Below are 25388 nucleotides of genomic sequence, written 5' to 3'. Positions count from 1 at the left end.
TAAGGGTTCATATAATTACATGTCATCGAATTACTATGAATACAGTATTAAATATTAATTAGGGTTAGGCTTTACGATGTATTGTAGTTTAATATAAACAATATAGTTATTGTTATTATCATTGACTAAGATTAATATTGAGGTCAGGGTAAGTGTTATATATTTTTTAATTTAGTTTAATTTGTGCTAACATAATCAAATATTTGTCACTGGTTATGGATATAGATGGGTCCTGATGTTGAAGCAGAGGCCAAAATGAGCTGAGAAGGTTGAGGTTTTTTTTTTTAACATTAACTACACACGGCCAAGGTAATGATGGATGAGTAATAGCATGTGATGAGAGTTTTGCACATGGACATGTTTGGCCTGCATATGCTTTCCATTGAAATGCTTCGGAAAACAAGCCTCCAACATAAATTTACAGTCATAGCTCTGCCAGACTTTTAGGATATTGCATACCAAATACATGTATTGGTAATAACTGGAAATTAATGACATAGTGATTCGTTACCTTGAAGACAGGGCAAGGCTTGTTCCTCAAGTCAATCGACGCTCCAGGACAAAATCATTTTTGTCTGGAGGTGGGCATATGGTTTCTTTAAATGAGGTATTTATTGCCAACAGTAAAAAGGCAAAATAAAATCTGCACCTCCAAATGTGAATCTGCTCTCAACTATAACTGAAGGCGGGGAAAACTACCAATTTAACATATTTATAGCTGTACATTGATTGTTATACACTGGATAGTTGCTGATTTTCAGATAACAATACATTCTACCTCAATTTGGGCCTACAAAAAAAATATATACATTTCTCAAGACAAAAACAATGAAAAACAATTTAAGGGAATGTATGACAAATTAAGATTGTATTTGTTACATATTATGTAAGTAAATTAAGTTTTTCTTCAAGGAGCACCTTACCGTCTTACTTGGTAACTTTGAATTATCAGCATGTTTGGGGAAACATTATAATAGCACTGCTCCAATTAAATGATTATCTTAAGCATAGGAAAAACAACCACAATTTGGAAAACGTATTCCATTCTTTCTATCTGCAATGATATTCATTCTTAGAAACATTTATAACTGGAGAGACAATTTAGGATGTTCCATCGCCTCCCTCCCTTATGTTACCATAACAATTTAGATCTCTGGAAGCAATGTGTTTCTGTAATAATAACCCCTTATTGACAATAACCGAGCACACTGCGATTTGAACAGACTCTTGCTGCTTAATAATATGTAGTATTATTAATGAACTGTACTTTTTTGTTTGTCAACTGTTCATATCCAGGATGCCTAGATCGATTTTCTGGATATCCACATATGATAGATGTACATAGATGAATCAGAATGGAACTCATTGCCATGTGTGAAGTTATCCAGAAAATCTGACATGCATCACCACCACCAGTTATTTACGAGGAGCAGATTGGAATATTAGTATTAGGGGTCTCAGTGGTTAGTGGCTCGCTCCACCAGTTTGTTCCCTTAATACTAAAAAGCTGTATGTTCTCATCTAGTTTGTTGAGAATACATGACTTAATCCTCAGAGACCAACATTTGAATCACACGTGGGCATCGCACACAAACATGTGGACCTACCTTGGGAGCAAGTACATAAAAGTAGCCAGTACCATTGGCTCGGCAGATAAGTTTGCATTTGTCCTTTGGCGACACCCCAGAGTACTTTGGCACCCAGCCAACAGAGGGGGTCAGTCGGTTAGTGCTTCGATTAAGGCCATTATAGGATTCGCACTGCTCCTCCCGGAAACTCTTCCCTGGCAGAGACACAAAAACAGGGCATGACAATTAATCCATGCAACCTGCTCTTGAATTGTTTTGTTGTAAATTATTTTATTGAAGTTTTACTTGAGGAGACATTACCATAAGCTGTAGGAATACATACATAAAAACAATTGGCTGGGCAGCAACAGAGACAAGAAAAAAGAGGTGGGCATATTATTAACTGTGCAGACCGCAGTGGTCATTTATAGCTGGGCAGCTGCATGCATCTGCAAAAAATGTGGATGCCCTCTCTACCAAGCACCTCGTTTCCCTCCCTAATTTAAATGTGAGTGAAACTCGCAATGGTTCTACCGGTAGAATCATAGCTACCTCCACCCTTGAAATGCACAGACTGACAGCTTGTCCAACATGCGGCTGTTGATCAAGGTGTGTGTTGGCTTGAACTCTTCCAGTGCCCTGTTGCGGCACGTGCTGGAAGATTGCATGAAATGAAGAAGGAGATGGGTTCTGGATTTGTGGTGAGTGGGAAGCAGTTGGCTTGTGGGTTGATGTGAAGCCCAGGAGTCTTCTTTGTCCTGCTGACTGAAGAACAAAGCTGTTCCCAGTCAGGCACAGATTCAGAGTCGGATGGACTGTGATGGACTGTGTTGATGTAAAGTGCACTAAGTGGAACAATCTACAGATGGAGATTTGCCATCTAATGGGAAGATCAGGTCTTCACCATCACTGAATCTATTGGATAGTCACCCTCGTGTGTGTGGCGTAGCTTCGTAGAGATCCGGAAGACAATTGTGTTTAGTGAACGTTAATGGGGTGGATGTAAGATTTTTGGCATATTCAGTTTCCCAGTAGCCCCTGATGATTGAGAAAGTATGTAAAGAACTGTTCCAGGATCAAGGAATTGTCTTAAGGTGTTCCTCTTTTCGGCCAGTAGGCTGAGGAGGGTGGGCGAGTATCATCGACATTGTTTGTGAATTTGATGGAGACATATGCTTCAGGGATAATAAGTCCTGAAGGGTTGTGTTTGTGGCAAGAGATGATGTGTGCCTGTTGGGGTGGTACAACCAAGGGAATTTGGGTATCAGACTGGATCACAACATTCCTCATCAGGCTATACTGAAGAAGGATTATACCCACGTTATAGTGCTTCAGGAAAATGTGGAAATTGACATATCCAGAAGATTTCAGGAATGAACCAGGCTTCTTCAAAGGGTTCAAGCGCAGAATAAGATTTAACAAAAGTGCTCAAGCAGTGGAGCATAAGGTCCATAGAGTGCCTTTGGCCTTGCGGGGTCAATTAAAACAAGAGATTGACAAGTTGTGTGAAAATGATGTAGTACAACTTCTTGATTCATCAGACTTGGTGGCTCCTGTAGTTCTAGCCTAGAAAGCTAATGGTTCTCTATGCCTATGTGTTGATTTACGTGACCTCAATGAATATAAATGGGTGGATCAATACCCCTTACCCAATATCACGAGATGACTTCTACACTCAAAGGAGGAAAATTGTTTAGTTTTTTGGATATCATATCAGCATACCATCAGAATAACTTGCACCCAGATTCTAGGCACTACACTACGTTTATCACTCCAGAAGGGCTATTCCAATTCAACCACATGCCCTTTGGACTTGCTTCCGCGGTTTTCCAGCATGTGAGAATGTTCAAGGGTGATGGCCTTTCAAGACAATGTTCTAGTATATGGTGCCAATCAGAAACAACATAATGAGAGACTACATGAAATGTTGTCCATTTTAAAGGGCAAAGGTAGTACCCTTAGCCTTGCCAAATGAAGGTTGAACATGCTCACTGTTGAGCATTTAGGTTACAAGTTGTCCTCAGAGTATGTGGAACCTACGGCTAGCTTGGTAAAAGCTATAGAAGATTTTTGTACTCCAGGTGATAAGGACCAAATAAGGTCTTTTATGGAAATCATTGAATGTTTTTTTGATAAACCATTTTATTGATTTTTGCATTAAACAAACAAATAGCAGCATGACACATTTAGATAGGTAATACACACCATCACAAGATACATTGAAGCTTATGGATTACCGGTAATCATCCCGTTCATTGTCTACGACATGTAAGTTAACAATTGCATACATCAGTAGGCTCCTCTTTAAATTAATTCAATTGATTTGTCCATTTACCCCACACCCTGCGATATTTAGCAGGACATCCTGCGCCTCAAAGGTACTCATTGAATTTAATGGTAGGTTTGTGCCTAATTATGCCACATAAATCTATCACATAAGAGGTCTTCTAAAAAGAATACTAGATTCATTTGGAATACTGAGCGTGCTGAAAATGTGCTCAAATTAAGAGAGAAGTTGCTCGGGCCATTCCCCTTAAGCCCTTCGACACCAAGGATCATAGCATAATCATGACTGATGTCAGTCAAAGACGTTTGGGAGCTGTGCTTATGCAATACAGAGGGGGCAAAGGTGAGGTTGCAGCATTTGCCTCCAGAGGCTGAGGGGGAGCTCAGTCAACTTATTCCATTATTGAACGGGAGGCACTAGCCTGTTGGTGGGGCAATGTCCATTTCAAGCCTCGTTTATGGGGCTTAAGGTTCACTGAAGGAGTGGACCACAAGCCTTGGGTCCAATTGTTTACCACAAAGGTAGAGACTGAGCAACTCCCAGGATTGCCAAATGGCAACACAGACTTCAAGAACACAATTTTAAGGTTCAGTATGTGCCCGGGAAGAAGAATATGTTAGCATGCTGTCTGTCCAGATCACCTGGTAGTGAAGAGAATGTGGGTGATGAGGAAGAGAAGGATGGTGACTCTGAGGTCATTTGCAGTATAGAGAGCCACTCAGAAGGTGGCATATTGAAACAAGACTAGTGGAATGTGTATGAGGAGGACCAGGAGGTCAAGGAGGTCATGAAGGGCAGAAGCAAGGGTGTGTTGAGAGGGAGTACTGAGGATAGTGCAGTCAGAAAGTACAAATACATTTCTGTTGTCAAGGATTATTATTTCATGCCACTTTGCTTGTAGTTCCCGAAGCTATGAGGAACAAAGTGCTCACATTGGCTCAACCGGGCCACATAGGCATGCAGGCTATGAAAAGGAGAGTTAGGGAGAACTTCTGGTGGCCTGGTGTAGATAAGCAGATGGAGAGACTACATGTGTTGTGCAATGAGTGACAAGTCACAGGTGGCTGTTCCTCACACAGTGGAGGCAGTTGAAGTTCCCAGTAAAGCATGGGCAAAACTGGCATTTGACATTATAGGCCCAATGACGTTGTCCAGTGGAGTTTCTGCATATGGCATCGTTCTTATGGATTACTATAGTCATGGGCCAAAAAGTCACGTTTGTGAAAGTTTCTAACTTCGATGTGAGATAGAATTCCTTGAGTACTTATTTGCCAGGGAAGAGGTTCCAGATGAAGTGCTTTCCAACAACCAATGTCAATTTACATCGGCACAATTTGAGGATTTTTGGGGGGGGGTTTATGGGTATTAAACACACCACAAACTTTCTTTATCACCCTTGGAGCAATGGTCTCGATAATAGATTTGAGTCATCAAGAAAATGTACAATTGTCTAAGGCCAATGGATTGCACTGAAAGCTGGAACTTATAAAACTGTTGTATGCCGTGCTCACCACAGCTAAAGCAGACATGAAGTGCCACTGTTCATTTTGTTGAGGGGACATGTGCCTACTTTTAAAATGTTGAGGAGGTGGATGGGTGAGTTTGGGATTCCTGAAAATAAAATAAAGGATGTGTGTAAGACAAGAGTTAAAGCACAGAATAATTATGATGAGATATGACTCAAGCAGGGGGCCAAGGAACTGAGGGTGACTGTAGGTGATATTGTGAGGGTGAAGTGTTCGAGAATTCTAAGTAAGTGGGAATCAAGGTTCTCCTAACCCATGAAAGTAGTGCTGTAAAATTGGAGGATGGAAGGTAGTGGAACAAGGGTGAAATTGGGGTGTCTCGTTAGCACCACAAGAATGAGTCGGAGAATATGTTCTGGAAAAAGGTGATGAACATGACGAACGAGTGGATAAAGGAAAACCCTTGTCTTCCAGGGCTACCAGTTTATGTACCAGATTCTATGTTTTGCCATAACAATAAGAACATTGGTAAGTTATGTGAATAAGAGTCTAAAAGCTGAAATATATATAAAGTCTTCATTCCTCATGTTGTGTATTTATATTTAATCTGTTTCTGTTTATTTATTTTATACAGGGATTTCCCCTTGTGCTGTGTATTTATTGTATTGAGAATTATTTTTACCTATTTATTATAAAAGGGGGAAGATGTGTTGGGGTGCACTCTTCCAGTGTCTTGTTGCAACACACTCTGAAATAATGCATAGAATGCATAAGGGGATGGGTTCTGGAATTGTGGTGAGTGGGTGGCAGTTGGCTTGTGGGTATCGGTGAAGCAAAGGAGGTTTCTTTATCCTGCTGACAGGAGAATAAACTTATTTCCTTACCTGTGTGTCTACATCTTAATAGTATAATAGAACGACCTCCCTTTTTAAGGTTGTCTATTCAGAGTACATTTCTCCTGTTGAGGACCAGCAGAGAACTTTTGATGGCCTGAACAGGAAATAGCAGAAAGTGTCTCCATACTCTGGGAGAAAACTAGGCCTGGGTGGAATTTTCAATTCTGCCGCCAAAATCTTAGGAATTTTGGTAATTCTGAGTTGCTCTTCTAATGCGGAATTGCTGATAAATTAAAATTACGCCGCTCCGCTGGCAGAATAAAAAAAGATGTAATGTTTTTAAAGTTAAAATCCACTGCATACTACTCAGTGCTTTGTATACTTTGTAGTGATCCACATTTGAAATCACTGCAAACTATGTAAGGAGCAGGTGAAGAGTAAAATGCAGTGGTTTCTAATGTTTAGAAACCACTGAATGCTATTCGCTGCCTTTATATACTCTGTAGTAATTAAAAATCACTGTATAGTATGCAAGGGCAATGGATGGTATTAGGATATGCCCAATGCAGCCTCATATCCATTTTTGGATGTGAGGGTCCATGTTATGCCAAGAAAATAGCACTAAATACCCACTCCACCCAGTCACAGAATCTGGTGAATATTTTAAGGTAATTCCACATGGTTCAGCAGAATCAAGCTCTATGAATTCCGCCCACCTCTAGAGAAAACGCCCAGTATTTCAGGGTTACTACCTTTTTTGTTTTTCCAGAACACGCTCCTACTTATGGAGTTTATTTTCAGAAAACAAATTCGTTTGTTGAATGGGTGCATCAAACTTGGCAAAGGATTTCTGCCTTCAACGAAACTGGCAGTGGCTGATCCAGCAAAGCTGCCATGATCCCTGCCAGGCAGGTTGAGTTCAATACGTCGGGCAAGCAATATTCCAGATTGGGAGCAGAGACTGTAGCATCAACTGACCTGGAGTGCTGACAGATTGTATGCCAGACTTTAAATGACCGCTTTAGCAGTGAACCACATACGCTCACAGAAAAATATCTGTAATTGCACATACTGTTTACAGCTTGCTGGGTGATATGAAATGAAATGAAATGAAATGAAAGCGGGATTTCTATAGAGCATGGCTGCCCGGGAGCGTCCAAGCCCTGAGATTGCATTGACAACTGAGGGGGGATATAGCTGTATGACTTGAAGATTGAGGTTGCTACTAGTGGAAACATTTGTAGCTCTCTCTTTGAGGAGGGCATGCCTGAGTAACATAATTTTAATTAACAACGAGTACCTGACAAGGGGATTAAAGAAGAGAGCAACATAGAGAACAAAATGGATCTAGCTAATATGTGCCCGTCGTACTACAACGAGAGGTGCAACTTTAATCCAGATTACATTTATCCAAGGCATTCAGGCAGGGTACACAACTCATCACTCATGCCCAGTTTCTGCCTTTTTTTGTGGGGGTGGGGGCTGCATGAACCTGTTACATTTCTATAATCTAAGCAAGAGCACTGCTTTATATGACTTTACTATTTGTCTTACTCTGCTGTCTATGGCATGATATTGAAAATTGTTTCAAACGGTTCATTTTTTGCTCGGTCTTCTCTAACAAGTTATCAAAAGAAAAGGAGAAAGTGGAAGTGATTAATAATGCTATGTTCTTTTTTTTAATGATTTGCCAAATGAAAAAGCATACCCAGAATGTTTAACTGGATTTATTAATGACGACTATTAAAGCAATTGTTAGGTAAATGTTATCACAAAATGCACAGTTTTGCTACGATTTTTAATAAGGCGAGTAAGTTCCCCTCACCTTTCGGAAAACGTTCAGTTTGTGGGCACAAAATGGAGTAATTCAAAGTAAGTCCAGAATCTACAGCCTTTCAGCTACTGTATGTGATAATCGTGCTGAGAACTACTCACTTTTGTGTAAACTTCTTCAAATTTTCGTTGAGGGAGAGCATTCCCAAGTAATCTTGGGTGAAGTTGGTTCACTGTTTTCCTCTGTGTAATGGGAAGAATGTTTTGACTTTAATGAGCAGCATCACTTATTTATGTCTGTGTCCTGGTAACTCTTACCTTCGTTTTGCAGCATTCCATCTCATCTTTTTGTACAGTATGAGTGATTGATTGTGGTGAACAAATGGATCCTGCTTAGGTAGGAAATACTATTGTCAGTAATGCTCTGTCAGGCCTACAGTCAGTGGTACCAACGTCTTTCATTAGTGTGAATTGTATGGAATTTAACATCTAGCACTGATTTTTCCTTTTGGCAATAAAGCTACATCTGACCAAAGAAATGTATTTTCATTTAGATGCAGCAACAGGGCTCAAAAAAGCAAATCACTCATGAATCTTAGTGACTATGAACTTTCAATGATTCACATTGTGGGCTGTGGTAATGAGGTTACCTAAACTCAGGCCAGAGTTGATCCTATTTTGGTCAGTAAATTCCATCACTTTAGGAAATATTTTCTCTACAGAGGGCTAGACAGCAGTAAATTAGTTAAAGATACCAGTCATGCAAATACCACTAACAGTAATTTTACCCCGGATGATTACTCACCAAATTAGATTTTAAGATAGGGCAGTATTTGGCCATTCTTTAATTAAACACATCTGAGCAAAGTGAGAGGAACAATAGGACTGACAGTACATTCACTCTATTGATCTTGATATTTAAGCCGGATACTCTATCTCTGGAAGAGTGAATGCAATGTCCTACCTTTTATGCTCCATATAACTGTACTTCGGATATCTCGGTCTTCACAGGGATTTATTGTCAAAATGAGCCTGATCTGCTACCCATAAACCATGGCATGGTTTATTATTTGGGTGCCTTCTCTCCAGTAACAAGTGTTGCGAGACAGGCTCCCCACTAGCTCTTATTTAGAGGTGTATTATGTGTGAGTCTCCTAATCCTCATGAAAGCAGTGTTGTTGTGAGTATGTCTTACCCTCTAGTGGTCAGTTAATTGTTAGAAATGTGTACAGTAAGGCTAGGAAAGGTCTTTACTAGTATTCAACACAAGGTTAAGATTTGATGTGGGCTAATAGATGTTGGCCATCTATGGCTTTGTCTGTCATCAATATGTTTCTACCTCTGTCTGTATTGCCTTAAAGGTTGGACGCATCAGCTATGACCCCTCCATTTCCCTTCTAGCCATAAACCCTATTCGGTATTTAAAGTGGCACAGTAATAACATAAATGTATAACCTGAAGCCAGAGACAATTGAGGCTTTGATACTCTACATCGCTCAAAGCATTGTACACCCATAAAATATGGCCCCCTGGTGGTGGTGGCCTTTCACAGGGTATTCCCCATTTAATGTGTTTCTGTATACCTACTCCTCTTATCACTGGCCTCCTTCTCACTCTGAACTCCATTTGATCCTAACACACCCTAGCATGCCACTTTTCCTACACCACTTCACTTTCTATGCAATGCATAGTAAAGCATCTCAGTTTTAGTGCATGCAATTATATCTTTTTTATTCAGGCTTTTTTGTATAGCACTACAATGCCATAAACATCAAGCTTCAAGGCGCTTTGCTTTAACTACCCAGTAGTCTACTACCAAGTACATCCTCCACTGGCCTGCATAGGCCATGGGCATAACTTTGAACTCAAGCTCATTGCGAGGGGGTCTCCTTTTTTGACCCTCCGAACAAAGGAAATGCCTCCCATATTCATAAACTACATTACCTGCTTTGAAAACTCTCCTTCCAAAAATGTTTTCATATTCATTGACTTCAATGGGATTGCCTCAAATACAACTCTCCCACCCTCCACGGAGAAACAAAAAGGTTGAGAGGTATGCATGAGCCATGTCTTTCTGCAGCATTCCTCACCTGTGTCACGGCAGGGTTCCAGTCCACATGAGCGGTACTTTACGCGAAGCCCCTCGCAGAAGTTGCCTCCATTGGAGGGTGGAGGGTTGTCACATTCCCGCTTGGCCAGCTGGACTCCCCCGCCGCATGTTCGGGAGCACTGCCCATAAGGGCTCCACCTCCCCCAGTTACCATCCATCTGAAGAAGAAGCCAAACAAGCACACAATGAAATATGGCACGTCTGCTGATGTTGGCTCGTCGCCAACATCATATAGTGAGGCTGAGAAGAAGCACAATAAAACCAACATTTGCTTCTCCAACTGTGCATCGAATGATGAGCCAGTGGTAGTAGAAGTCTACATTGAAGTGTGCCAGGTTTAATGCTGGACACTACAATAGTGAACAGTAGAATGTCACAACCTTGCATCATTCCTTCACCCAATTGATATATATTATAGCATTGCTTACCTATGAGGCTTGCACTATGCAAGTTCCTTCAAATGGTTACAGGAGTGAGAACGTTTCAGACAATTTACTAATGCTTATCATTTAGAGGTGAAGCTACTGGGTGGAATGGCGCTAGGGGTGGATCTGGCTCACCAGAGGACTTAGGAAGTACAACCATATCACCCTTCTACTTCCAGGACTAGACTGATGTACATGTCTGCATTATAGTCAAAACCTGCTGCACGATCAGGAGATCTATTCACAGTTGAGAGATGGAACCAGCTATACACCGGAAATCAGGATGAGAATTCAAGACATCACGAAAAGAGGAAAGGAAGCAGGATTCCTTACCAACAAGGAATATAAATACATCAATGTAGACCAGCCTAGAATTCCTACCATCTATACTTTACCCAAAGTACACAAGAACCCCCGGAAACTGCCAGGAAGACCAATAATATCTGGTTGTGGGTTCCTCTTGGAACCGGTCTGTAAATATGTGGACTTCTTCCTCAAACCACTCGCAGAAACAACTCCAACATATCTGAGAGATACTATGCAAGCGATTAACCTAGTAGATAATATGGTATTTGACAAGAGCAAGCAAATACTGGTCACGATGGACATCGTCTCGCTCTACACGAGCATCCCACAATCACCTGCCTTGGAATCAATAACAAGAGCCTTGCAAAGAAGGTCACAACCCGCCACTGTTCCCACCAAATTTATAATAGAACTTCTGGAGGTGGCAATGACCAAAAACTTTTTTGTATTCCAAAAAGAATTCTTCATTCAGAACAAAGGTGTGGCGATGGGGGCTGCCTTCGCCCCAGACTTGGCTATCCTTTTCATGGATAATTTTGCACAGAACTACATATTATCACTCGCCAACCCATACAGGAACAACATCACCGAATGGCAAAGGTATATCGATGACGTGTTACTTTTATGGACAGAAGAGGAACAGGACCTGACATCCTTCTTCACTTGGCTAAACTCACAATCCGAAGTCATCAAGTTTACCATGCAATATGACAAAGACACCATTGATTTCTTGGACATCAGTATAAAAGTCAAGGATGATCACTTGTATACCACCTTATACAGGAAACCAGCATAGAGAGGCGCTTTGCTTAGATATACAAGCCACCACACAAGAGGACTCCATGATAACCTACCTATCGGGCAGTTCCTCAGGATCAGGAGGAACTGCTCATTGAAAGAAGACTTTTTCAAAGAATCAGACGAGCTTATCTCCCACCTCCAAGAAAGAGGATACCCCAAAAGACTGGTCAAAAGAGCCAGAAAGAGGGCCTGGTATAACGATAGAGAAAACTTACTGACGCCCAAAAAACGCACCACAGGAGAAGACAGGTTGATATCTGTAACCACACACTGCACAAGGAGCAATGATATCAAAAGGACAATCAATAGACACTGGGGCTTGGTCTCAGAGACCATAGAAGTGCCTGAACCTCAAATGCACGCCTTTAAAAAGGCCAAGAACATTAGAGACCATGTGGTCCGCTCATTACTGGAAACACCTCCTGCCCCAACGATTCAGACAATGTGGAAACTACCGGAGGTAGTAGGCCACTACAAATGTGCAAAATGCAAAGCATGCTCAATGTGCCTAGAAACTAAGACCCTAATCTACAGAAACCATACCATCAACCTCAAGTCACACACTAGCTGCAATACCAGTGATGTGATATACGCTATCCTTTGCCCGTGTGGTTTAATGTACGTGGGACAGACTAAGCAAAAGGTGAAAAACCGGATCCTACAGCACTGTAGTCGAATCAGATGTCAAACAGTGGGAGTCCCCTTGGTTGAACATTTCTGTACCCAAAAGCACAGCCCGGAAGCACTAAAATGGTAGTGTTGGAGAAAGTAGCCCTAGGCCAAAGAGGAGGTCATCTCAGACCAATCTTGAATGTCAGGGAATGCAAGTGGATGCATTTACTAGACACAGTGACCAATGGTCTAAACGAACTGGACGCCACATATGCCCAAATGGCAGGCCTACAATCAAAATAAGTGAATACCCAGGTCTCTACACCACACCTAGAGTAGCCATGATAGAACGGACACTAATCACATATAACACTCGGTTCCAGCTCACACCTAGGTTGGGAAGATGATCCCATAAGTTTCAGTATTATCACAATTGTAAGGCAAGGGCCTTTTTTGGAAATGCCACATAACGACACATGACTCGTTTTGTCACAATGTTGTATGCATAATTGTGTCCAATGCGATTATTTTACCATGACCCAGACCCATTGGCCTGTGGCCAACCTGTGCCGCACGAGAATATGTGACTAGTCAACGGTAGCACTTTATGTGCAACCCCATGGATTCAGTATTGATTATACCTATAAGGTTTCTTTGACATGAACTACAACGATACATGATACCTCCTATAACTGCGATGTATGTATAACCATACCTAGATTTGGTAATCTTTCCATGTTCTATATTACCTCGACTTGGACTTTCATGTACTGTACTGCAATATCTGTAGAGTTTTACATAACATCGTAATTCACATGTATAAATGGAGTCCAGGTTCCAAGGTGTCTAAGCATATCGATAATTTGTCCTTTACTAGCTACATATGTACAGCAACTATACTTGGTTTGTTTTAAAGGAAGTATGTACTCACTGATATATTGTCTTTAACCCTGAAGCACAATCAGCGTATGCCTGCATCAATCTGTACAGACACGACCTGCTGGGTTGACCCGGTAGTTACTGCCGGTTTACATTGCTCCTCTCTCATAATTAAAAATGTAATACTGCTAAGTTTCGCTATCTCACTGATTGAGCAAACCCTTGTTACCAGGGTAACTTGCTCCAAGCCAACACAGTTCATCCGTAGTGCCCATTGGTTAGAGAAGAGACGAGCCTCCACCTAGCACCTAGCGGCGGCACCGCGTGATGTAGACACGCCCCCTCCTTCAAGCTCTCTTCTACGTGAGCTTTATCGAACGGACGGTTTGGCAATCCGAGTGAAGACACGAGCGAGGTAAGAGCCCTGCATACAAAATGTGTCTTCGGCATTTTTAATGTATCTGATAATGAGATGGACATATTGGGGCCCATTGGCGAAAAGGGGGGGGGGGGGGGAAGAAAGCACCGACCCGAGGCTCAATGTAAGTGTGATAAAGGCCGCTTTATTGGAAGCAGGTGCATTCTACACAATAACATCCTTGGCCTGCGCCGCACAATCTACACCTCATGAATATGTAATTTCCTGCCTCACCCCCACCCCCTCCCCTAACTGCTTACCACAATCCACAACAGTAACAATTGCCATAACGTCAATTTGCCTCTCTACCTGGCTAAATACTTTATTGTGCTTGACCTACCCCCCGATAATCCAAACAGTTCTCCTGCTCTTCCCCCATACATTAGAAAGAACCGCCCCTACATACAAAATGCACCCCCACACCTGCTCCAGCGACATGCGAAAACCCCCCCTCCCACCCAATCCAAAAACCCCTTGTATGCACCAGCCTCCAACAAAACACGGCCCAAATTCCCCGTCACCCCCAAAATCCCCCGCAAAGGGAGCTCCCCCGTAAGAAGAGATGCCAGACCTTGCCCCCCCCCCCCCGAATCATGCCCAGGGAGGGTGGGAGGGAAAAAATTGTCCCCAACACCACCCCCCGCCCGGCGGCCGAGACACCTCACCTTAAAATGGTGTCTCTGCCGCGGTCCGGGCGGAAACCACCGCCCAGCCCAGAGGAAGCCCCACCAAGCCCCACCCCCCAGCCCAAAAGCTACCAAAACCTGGAGCTGTTCCCGGGCGGCGCTATTTCTACCCCCTTTCCCCCCCTTTCCCCCGGCCCCAAATTTCCCCGGGCGGGGAAGGCCTCCCTTCGGTCGGCCCCCCCCCCCCCAGGACCCATTGGGGCCCATTGGCGAAAAGGGGGGGGGGGGAAGAAAGCACCGACCCGAGGCTCAATGTAAGTGTGATAAAGGCCGCTTTATTGGAAGCAGGTGCATTCTACACAATAACATCCTTGGCCTGCGCCGCACAATCTACACCTCATGAATATGTAATTTCCTGCCTCACCCCCACCCCCTCCCCTAACTGCTTACCACAATCCACAACAGTAACAATTGCCATAACGTCAATTTGCCTCTCTACCTGGCTAAATACTTTATTGTGCTTGACCTACCCCCCGATAATCCAAACAGTTCTCCTGCTCTTCCCCCATACATTAGAAAGAACCGCCACTCGAGGGACGTGCTAACGGCCCTCGACCCCCCCCTAGGACCCCCCCTTAACCGGTACGTGCCGTACGACCCCGTGGGCAGAACCACCCCCGAACGATCTGGAATGCCGCGGACCCCACTCCAGCCACGTGCTGTCCGGTCCATGCCTCCGACCTGCCGGCAGGTCCTCCCCCTCCCCACAGGGCCATGCCCTCCGTCCCACTGCATAGGGTCATGCTCTCCGTCACCACATATAGGGCCATGCCCTCCGTCACCAATGTATAGGGCCACGCCCTCCGACACCAATGTATAGGGCCATGCCCTCCGTCATTAATGAATAGGGCCATGCCCTCCGTCACCAATGTATAGGGCCATGCCCTCCGTCACCAAGGTATAGGGCCATGCCCTTCGTCACCACTGTATAGGGCCATGCCCTCCGTCACCACTGTATAGGGCCATGCCCTCCGTCACCACTGTATAGGGCCATGCCCTCCGTCACCAATGTATAGGGCCATGCCCTCCGTCCCCACTGTATAGGGCCATGCCCTCCGTCACCAATGTATAGGGCCATGCCCTCCGTCACCAATGTATAGGGCCATGCCCTCCGTCACCAATGTATAGGGCCATGCCCTCTGTCCCCACTGTCTAGGGCCATGCCCTTCGTCACCAAAGTATGGGGCCATGCCCCCGTCACCAATGTATAGGGCCATGCCCTCCGGCACCAATGTATAGGGCCATGCCCTTCGTCATCAATGTATAGGGCCATGCCCCCTGTCACTCATCGTATAGGGCCATGCCCTCCGTCGACGTCACCCCCCCTTCCGGGGCGTGCTTCCTGTCCACGGAATCGAGCTCCCTACAGGTATGCCGCACTAAACGGGGCCGTGCCCCCTCTCTGGCGCCCAGGGCCCCCGGTCCACACCAGGCCTGAGAAGCCTCTCTGCGCCCGCAGGCAGTCCGCCGAAGCCGGCCGTCCCACCAGAGAGAAGCCCTCCGTATGCGTGTCCCACACCTGCGCCCGTCCGCCAGGAAGAAACCCCTGCCCAGTGCCCCCCAACCCCCCCGTCACCTACCATACCCCGCAGCCCCTGACCTAGCAGCGGCACCGTTCGGCATCAGACCCCCCCCTACGCGTTGTGACCCCCCCTGTCCTCCGGCGGGCGCGCTCCCTGGCCACGGAGTCGAGCTCACTACGTAGAATGACCACACTGACCTGGGACCGTGCTTCCTCTCTGGCGCCCAGAAAGAAGTCCTCCACACAGTGCGTCACCCCCCAGAGCCTGTCCGCCAGGGAAAAGCCCACTGCAAAGAACGTACCCCTATCCCGCGCGACTCGAAACACCCGCGGCCCCTGGAACGTCAAGTTTGTTTGCCGTATTCCCAAGCGCCTGTGCAGTTATTCGGTAAGGTTGTGCACTCCAGGACTTCAACTGTGAAAAGTGACACTCCTATAAATTTCATGAGCTTGCCTCCCTGTTCCACACCAATAACAAGGGAAAAAACGTGCCTCTCACCCACGCGCGACTCGCAATGCCCGCGGCCAATTGAAACGATAATTTCGTCTGCCGTATCCACAAGCGCAACCGCAGATATTTTGTTATGATGTTCCCTGTAGACCTTCAACTGTAAAAATTGTCACCGTCATAAACTCTATGCGCTTGCCCCCTTGTTTCACACTAATACCATGGTCCCACAGAAGATATCAGCGTGGTACTCCGCAATGCACCTTTGCATAGAAAAGATCAGCCCTACACAAACTGTAAAGGAAAGTATGTGTACCTTTTATAACTGGGGATTCTAACCCAAAATGCAAGAACAGGAACCCGGGCCCCGAAGTAAGTATATTTCCTGAACGGAGGCGCAAAGTGCAACTCCGCATTGCTCCCACCGAAAAGCCGTGTAGCACCAACTGTACCAAGAGTTGCCTTTCAATCCGGTCTTTTATGGCCCTTGCGTTAACAGACTATACGTGCGCTACCTAAACGCAAAAACTTCTGTCCCTCTACTATCCTCTCACAATCCCCTTGAAACCCAAGAAATTCACTCACCTATCCACCAATCAATCACCTCCACATTTCACTATACCAAATCCTTTAAAGGTGGCGGAGTAGCAAGCTACCCCCTGAAAAGCGCTCCAGCACCTCGACAGGGGTAAAAGGCGGCATTTCACATTAAGTACAAACCCCATACCTGGGTAGCCAAGCATGTGATCCCGCTCTACTCTCCACTTACCCAATCTTTCGCAACTTCAGAAACATGCGGACCCCCCCACTTCAATAAAGTAAATTACATTAGTCCTGGCAGTGCAATTACATCGCTCATGCTAGACGAAGGGATGCAAGGCCATATGCTCCATGTTCCGCTTCTGAGGGAATGAGCGCACTAGGCCTACGCAAGTTAGGCGCCCAACAGAGCCATATTCCTCATACTAAGAAGTCGGGAAAACACTATGTTCGTGTTCATGACCCCCAGATATCACTACTAACCAAGGCCGGATGTACTCAAACTTTCCCACTGTATATGGAAGAGATCTCCTCCCTACCTTAACCTAAGAGATGCCATACTCGTCCAGGTAACCTATGCATAGAGAGAAAACTCAATAATGGCGCAGCGAGACCAAAGACATTGTCTATAAAGGCGGTGCTGTGAATGTCACTAGAAATAGAAAATATGATGACTGTTGCATGTGAGACAATATTACGAAAATATAAAATATCTAGGCATAGTGTAGCGAAGGCACGTAAAAACCCAGATGACAATGGTGATCAGGAATGTGATGGATACCCATATGGACAAACATGAGGTCATCGGGTTAAGAACTGTCCCCACAAACAACACACCTTTTAGTGGTACAAGCCTCCTCGGAACTCCCTAATCCTGTAGTCCCATGGGTCGTGAAAGGTCACTCTGAACTATAGTGGAAAACCATCAACCAGCATGCTTGCGTCACTCGTGTTTGCCATGCTTTATACCTCAGACTTTAGAACAGTATAATTGGGCCTTAAATCCCCTTCGCCCATTAAGGGCCAGAAACAGTTTGTCTGTAAACTTCCCATGTGCTTTAAGCGGTCCGTCCTGCCCTAGTCTTGCATACGTGTCCCTTCCGCTTTCGGTGCCTGGCATGTCTGCGTTCTGTAATGGTCAGCGATCCTCTGATGAATGTGTGCGTTATCGAACAGGGAAAATGAATACAGCTCTCGACGTTAAAGGCCCTCAAACCCATTACTTCCATAACTGTCAAGAGCGCCCGCCTCGTGCGTGGCACATTCATGAACAAGTTCTGTGCTGGGGCATTTGGACCCATACCTACAATTTGATACTGACATCATGTACGGGGGAAAGATGGTCCTCTGTCACCGGGGTACCACATTCCGCCAGGTGGACTCTCCACTGTCAAAACAACTCCCCCATTGTCAGTGACATCCTAGCCGCACTCGGGCAAAATCAACAGAATACACACACTGAATAGCCATGAGGTCCTGCACTGTTCACACCGCCAATTCGCTGCCCCGAGAATACAGCCCCCCACATTATGCAAGTTCCACTGTACAACGAAATCCGTCCCAAAGGATGCAGTTCAGCGGTTGCCGCCTATTTCCCCTTCATTTGCGTTACTCGCAGAGCTGACAGAAACTCTGAGGCGTCACTCGCCATTGCCCCCCAGTGCCCTCCCGCCAAAAACAGTGCCCGGAATTCCGCGAACGGCCACCTCGCAGTCTGTCAGAACACCCAGAGCCCATCACGGGGCCATGCCAGCCACACCACTACCACCCCACCGCACCATGCTATCCCCTTCAGTGCCACTCCATCCACCTCTGTGTCCGCTACCCACCCCAGGATATGCACTACAACGCATTACCCTATTATTTTTCTAGCACCGCAATGCTACGTTTCCAACCCACCATTACCGCCACAATGCTCATACCACAAACCACGTGTACCACAGCCCACTAGTCCCCCCTTATCCTCTAACAGGGCGCCCACAATAACAAGCTGCCTACCGAAATACGAGCCAAGTGCATCACATCTTCCCCCCCACAGCACCCCATTACCACCCCCCACAGTACCTCACCATCAACACCCAAAGTCATGCAGCTAAACTGAATATTCCCCTTGCGCAGAGAGAGCAGTCAGACCCCACAAATCCTCCGAGAAGCACAGCCGGCAGTCTTCTCCCCTGCCCCACATTGAAACCCCGGCGGCCGTACAGACCCATCGGGTAGGGGCAGCGGGACTCACCTAGTCCCACGTGGGAGCCTGACCGCCCGCACCAGGCAGAACAGGCCCATCCGCTCGGCCGGTGGAGCCGCAAGCTGCTCACCCGAGCTCCCTGACCTCCAGCGATGGTTCCGGCCTGTACCTGCACCTGGAAATCCAGCGCCATTATCAGCAGTTCCACAGGTCGCCTCTGACGTTGCTGCATTCTCCACGGTGCCATCGAGCCTTGCCAAACGCCGGCGATCTCCGTGCACAGTCCGTGCGCCGTCGCAGCGAGGCTTTCCCAAAAACAAAGTCCAGCTAAAGTCCAGCAAAAGTGTCCCAAGCCAAAAAATTGTCCCCAACACCACCCCCCGCCCGGCGGCCGAGACACCTCACCTTAAAATGGTGTCTCTGCCGCGGTCCGGGCGGAAACCACCGCCCAGCCCAGAGGAAGCCCCACCAAGCCCCACCCCCCAGCCCAAAAGCTACCAAAACCTGGAGCTGTTCCCGGGCGGCGCTATTTCTACCCCCTTTCCCCCCCTTTCCCCCGGCCCCAAATTTCCCCGGGCGGGGAAGGCCTCCCTTCGGTCGCCCCCCCCCCCAGGACCCATTTAACACTAGTTCTTTCCCCTGGCAGGCAGGCAGAATAACGTGCTGTTTTCACCAGACTCCTAACCTTAATCTTGAGTGGTTGCAACACTAATTTTGACCATCCCGAAGTTCGTGCTATATATTGGCATTGAGTTCTACAGGAGACCTACGAGCACGGTTCATGGAGGCATTTTACGTATGTTTATTGCTTACCTCACCGTGGCTGCGTAATCCTTTTTCAATCAACCACAGCAAGGGAATCTATCCGTACCTGCACCCTATTAGTTATGGGGTTGTATTTCCTTTCTGTTAAGCCTGATTCAATAACCTAATGAGCACTAAGCCATAATGTATCTATAATCCGATCCATTTTGTCCATGATCCACACCCCCTGTCTCTTCTCCACAGACCCTGTCCTGTTGACTGATTGCAACGTACATCGGGAGATTCACTACCCCGGAATACTGTTGTTCTTGAAAGTGAGTCTATGAACCACACACAGAGTACATGAGGTTCCCTGATTGTCGCCACCTCATTGTAACACTGAGACCTTTTATCCCACTACAGATGCCAAGGAGCTACTGAACGCCCCCTAGGATCGTTCATTTATTGTTTCATCCTACCACAAGTAGGTTCCTACAGGGTTACCGACTTGACTTTTTCACCACATTGCACTTCATGCACTGAATCATTTATGTTATTTCCAGGTGCTCCCTACACAACCCTGTCCTGATGAAGTCCCCACATTGAGGAACAAACCACCCTCTTTCCAACAGGGGTTGAAACTTGGACTACCACACACCCTCAAACCCATAGGAATCGAATAAGCCGATTAATATGTACCTATGTGTTATAAATATGGTGGAACTATGGACCAACACTAGGCTGTAAAGGTTTTAATGTATATGAATGCAACTGTGCGCATGTCTCTCACTCATCTACTCACCCCCATTACCCAAATACATGTCTCTTCTCTATCACATTGTGAGCACTGTAAATATTACATGCACTATGAATATATCTAAGTCGAAACATGGAGTAACATTATTGCTTTGAATTATAAGAGCATTTAATGAATGCATAACTTATGAAAATAAAAATCCTCTTTTCTGTTGAATACAATCAGAATCGTTTTGCGGTGAATCAGGTGCGCAACACCCATTAGACTCACCGGGCTTCAGCCCCCCCCCCCCGTCGTGTGTGGCAGCCCGGGATGAGACAGATCCCGGGCACACACAGAGCCACACTGAATGTTTCAAAGGTCTTTAAAAGACCATTCGAATGTTAATTAGGCCTTGCAGTTGTTTCAACCCTTCTAAGAGCCCCTGCAGCTCCACTCTGCCTACTGATTAAAGGTTCAGCCCCCCCCCCCCCCCGAAAGTTTTTTCTTAGCCCCCCCGAAATTTGGCTCTAGTTGCGCCTCTGTGATGAATTGTCTGTCTTTACATGGCCAAATTTTAAAGAACTACCACAACCATTTCTTGAATGTACTGTTATCTTGACCCAGGTCGGGTAGTTTTATGGGTTAACCCCGTTAAAACTCAGCACCATCGAGGCAACAGCAACTTTCACATCACCCAACGGATCTTTATTGCGCTATATAAAACTTTATAAATAAATAAATGGCAAACAAATCAACATCTGAGAGGCCTAATGCAACACACACGTCCAAAGTGAAAAGTACTGTGCAAGCCTTTTCAATCTACTTAGACAGAATATGGAGACAAATATTTTAGCACAGATCATACTCACGCATTCTGTACTCATTTTAGAAAGGATTTGAGCAGATATTTAATGGAGGAACATTTTGCTGTCATCACTCAGTTACTTCAAGTATTCCCTAGCATCTGAAAGCAGAACTTCTGCATACTTATAACCTCTTCCTAACTCTGTACATTATAACACTATTTCCCATCTAGGTTTGCTCAATAGAAGTTCTGATATATACATGTAAGAGTGAGACTCAGCAGATTTTTTTGACAAGGCACGGAGGCCAATTATATGAACGGTACACAGACATAATATCGAATCCAAAATATAGACTGGACATAATATCGAGGAAAAAATATAGACTAGACAAAATATCGACCAAAAATATTATAGACTACAAAAATATCGAGTTATATCGATATTAATAGCCAAAATATCGAATCAAAAATATAGACTAGACATTATATCTACTAGATAGAATATAGACAAAAGAAAATGGAAAATAAGGTAAGTTTTTACTAAGTTTTAATAATTGTGTAATATAAATCTGTAGCGGGTAGTGGGTTTATAGGGGAATAGGGTGAGAAGTAATTTAAATATAATTAATTAATTATGTAATTATTAATGATAATGGTAAAATAATTAATAATTGGTAATTAAATAAAAAATAATTGGTAATGAATAATAATTGATTAATTGATAAATAATTAATTTATAGTAAATTAGTTTCAGTAGCGGGTAGTGGGTTTATAGGGGAATAGGAGGGAAGTAATTTAAATATAATTAATTAATTATGTAAATTAATATTAATTGTAAAATAATTAATAATAGGTAATTAAATAAAACATAATTGGTAATAATAATAATTGATTAATTGATGAATAATTAATTTATAGTAAATTAGTTTCAGTAGCTTGTTGTGGGTTTATAGGGGAATAGGGTGGGAAGTAAATCAATAATTATTTAATTAATTTATTTAATTAAGTAAATTGTTTAATTAATAATAATTGTCCATTAAATTAAAATGAATTGGTAAATAAAAGTTATTGGTATAGGAAATAAAATTTACTTGGTACTAATCTTTCTATAAATTATAATTAATTATGAAGTTTTGCCTTTTTATACTGTTGCACTAACTGGAGTGGAAATAGTAATTTTAACCCCTACGCTATCCAACGCTTTCCCTACTGTTGCACCCACTGGAGTGGGAATAGTAATTTTAACCCCTACGCTATCCAACGCTTTCCCTATTGTAGCACCCACTGGAGTGGGAATAGTAATTTTAACCCCTACGCTATCCAACGCTTTCCCTACTGTTGCACCCACTGGAGTGGGAATAGTAATCTTTACCCCTACGCTATCCAGCGCTTTCCCTACTTTTGCACCCACTGGAGTGGGAATAGTAATTTTAATCCCTACTCTATCCAACCCTTTCCCTACTGTTGCACCCACTGGAGTGGGAATAGTAATTTTTACCCCTACGCTATCCAACGCTTTCCCTACTGTTTCACCCACTGGAGTGGGAATAGTAATTTTAACCCCTACGCTATCCAACGCTTTCCCTACTGTTGCACCCACTGGAGTGGGAATAGTAATCTTTACCCCTACGCTATCCAGCGCTTTCCCTACTGTTGCACCCACTGGAGTGGGAATAGTAATTTTAACCCCTACGCTATCCAACGCTTTCCATACTGTAGCACCCACTGGAGTGGGAATAGTAATTTTAACCTCTACGCTATCCAACGCTTTCCCTACTGTAGCACCCACTGGAGTGGGAATAGTAATTTTTACCCCTACCCTATCCAACGCTTTCCCTACTGTTGCACCCACTGGAGTGGGAATAGTAATTTTTACCCCTACGCTATCCAGCGCTTTCCCTACTGTTGCACCCACTGGAGTGGGAATAGTAAATTTTACCCCTACGCTATCCAACGCTTTCCCTACTGTTGCACCCACTGGAGTGGGAATAGTAAATTTTACCACTACGCTATCCAACGCTTTAGCTATTGTAGAATTCACTACAGTTTTTACAATAAATTCTAACTATTTTGCTATGCTACGGTAAAATTATTATATATGTTTATTTAATTAAAAAAAAATATATAAATATATGTATTATTTTTTTTATATATTTATTTAATTTACAATAAATATTTATTAATATAACATTAATTTAATAATTTTAAGTAAGTTTATAATAAATATATTTATTACTACACTAGTTTTAACTTAATTTAAAGACATTAAAAAAACCGATATTTTTAAAGTCTATATTTTAGTAACTCGATATTGTAGAGTCGATATTTTAGTACTCACCTGTTTAAAGATAGCCAGTCGATATTTTATCCATCGATATTTTAGCAACGATATTATGGCAACTCGATATTTTTGAGGTCGATATAATTTCAGTGATCCAATATGAACACCTCAAGCAGCAGTAACTTAAAACATTGAACTTAGAGTACGAACCTTAACACCATTCCAATCCTCTATATATTGCTGAACCATGCAGCCACCTTCCTTCTTTGATGCCGCTACAGCTTAATATAAGTTCAGAGAGTTTTATATATCAAGTAGTGTCTGATTTAAATGACGTTATGATTGGCATTAAAGTTACATTTCAGTAGTTAAGATACGTTACAGCTTGGATGTTTAATTTGCATCTACACATTTAGATAGATGTTTATTTATTATTTGACATTTACATTTTTATCTTGTAGACATTTATGCTATTGTTAATATTAAGCAATAGTTGGTCAGGGTGCCCAAGTTTAATTATTTGCCTGGGGTTTCATACGGGGACGAAATGTTTTTATGTGGCCGTCCATTTAGATAGGTGAACTGGCAGTTTAATTCTGGGTAGGAAAGAGTGCTTCTGCGTGGTGGTAAATAGGAGCAGTTCTAGGTTTTTGAACTGTAATGTTGTTATACTCTTCGCTGTGTGTTTTTCCAAAGTTTTAACTGGGGCTCAGTGCACCCAAGACAATAGTGGGTAACAATCGGTTTAGCTTGTTCAGAAGTTTTGTTTTTGAAAAGCGCCCATGCGGTTCATTGCACTCATTTTGTCAAGTGGATTACATTGAGGAAAAGATGCCTGCAAGGTTATAGGTGCGTGTTGTATGGGGACGTGTGTTTTGAGAGGGCGGGAGCAGTATGCCTTTTGTTAAAGATGCCTCACCTTGCGGTGAGTAGTGACCACAGTGGGTTTCAAGAATTCATAACGAGGGTGCCATATGCGTTTTCCAAATGTCTGGGCCATTTTGATTTGGGCAACGTGTGAAGCTCAGCTTTTGGAACACGACGGCCATATTTTGGGAGAACAAATTGAGTCGTTTTTTCATGTGAGCTTCATCACATTACAGATTAAGGGAGAGGCAGTGAATGCTAGTATTTGAGGTTCTTTAGGTCATACATCATAATGTTGATGGCGTTTTGTGGTATTTGAGATGTTTTCAGAGGAAGTTTTGCTGAGGCAGTATCTCAATATTAAAAGATAAATATTATGAAAGGTGGTTTACCTGTTGAACATAGTTTGGGGGACAAAGTGCAGAAGTGTGTCAATAAGGCTGTTTCGTCTTTGGCAAGCCAGTTAGGTAAAAAACTGGATGACTGTATGGAGAAATTGGAGAAAAAGATGAAGGGAAATGAGGAAGAACAGCTTTGGCCAGTTGAAAATGTTGTTGGCTCCAATTGCAAAAACTGGGGATTTCACCAATTCTTCTACGAGCAATAATTGCGCTACACACCAACACATGGATCCGCATAAAACTTGGGGACGGATCATATACCTCAAGGAAAATCCCAACATCACGCGGAGTGAAACAAGGATGTGTATTAGCGCCCCTTATTTTCAATCTCTTCATCTCTGACCTGTCAGAGTCACTCGACGAAGTCAACTCCCATCCTCCAAAACTTGCCGGGGTAAGAGTCAGCAATCTACTGTACGCGGACGACTTAGTGCTGCTGAGCCACACCAGGGTAGGCCTGCAGAGACTCCTGGATCAATTGTCCCTTTACACCACTGGGAACAAACTGGAATTGAATCTAACAAAGACAAGGGCAATCACCTTTGGGTCAAGGACATATCGAGGAGGCGGCTGGCTGTACAATGGCAAAAGTGTTGACAAAGCTATCTCTTATAAGTACCTGGGGGTCCACATGGATAAAAGGGGCTCATTCTCCAAACATAGAAAAGAGGTAGAAGCCAAAGCTT

At 43.9% G+C, this 25388-nt stretch overlaps 1 protein-coding gene across 1 annotated transcript in view; it reads right to left on the bottom strand.

Moving 5' to 3' along the window:
- The window catches only part of ADAMTS15 (ADAM metallopeptidase with thrombospondin type 1 motif 15), a 358149-nt gene that overhangs the window by 41675 nt on the left and 291086 nt on the right, over positions 1–25388 (bottom strand). The window contains exons 5-6 of the mRNA XM_086956926.1: positions 10021–10198; positions 1608–1783 (exon numbers count right to left, since the gene is read on the bottom strand). Of these exons, the coding sequence (XP_086813052.1) occupies positions 1608–1783; positions 10021–10198 (354 nt within the window). The remainder of the gene's footprint in view (positions 1–1607; positions 1784–10020; positions 10199–25388) is intronic.

This window comes from Lissotriton vulgaris, chromosome 2_1 (genome assembly GCF_964263255.1).
Source record: "Lissotriton vulgaris chromosome 2_1, aLisVul1.2, whole genome shotgun sequence".
NCBI lineage: Eukaryota > Metazoa > Chordata > Amphibia > Caudata > Salamandridae > Lissotriton > Lissotriton vulgaris.
This window is presented reverse-complemented; position numbering and strand designations above follow the sequence as displayed.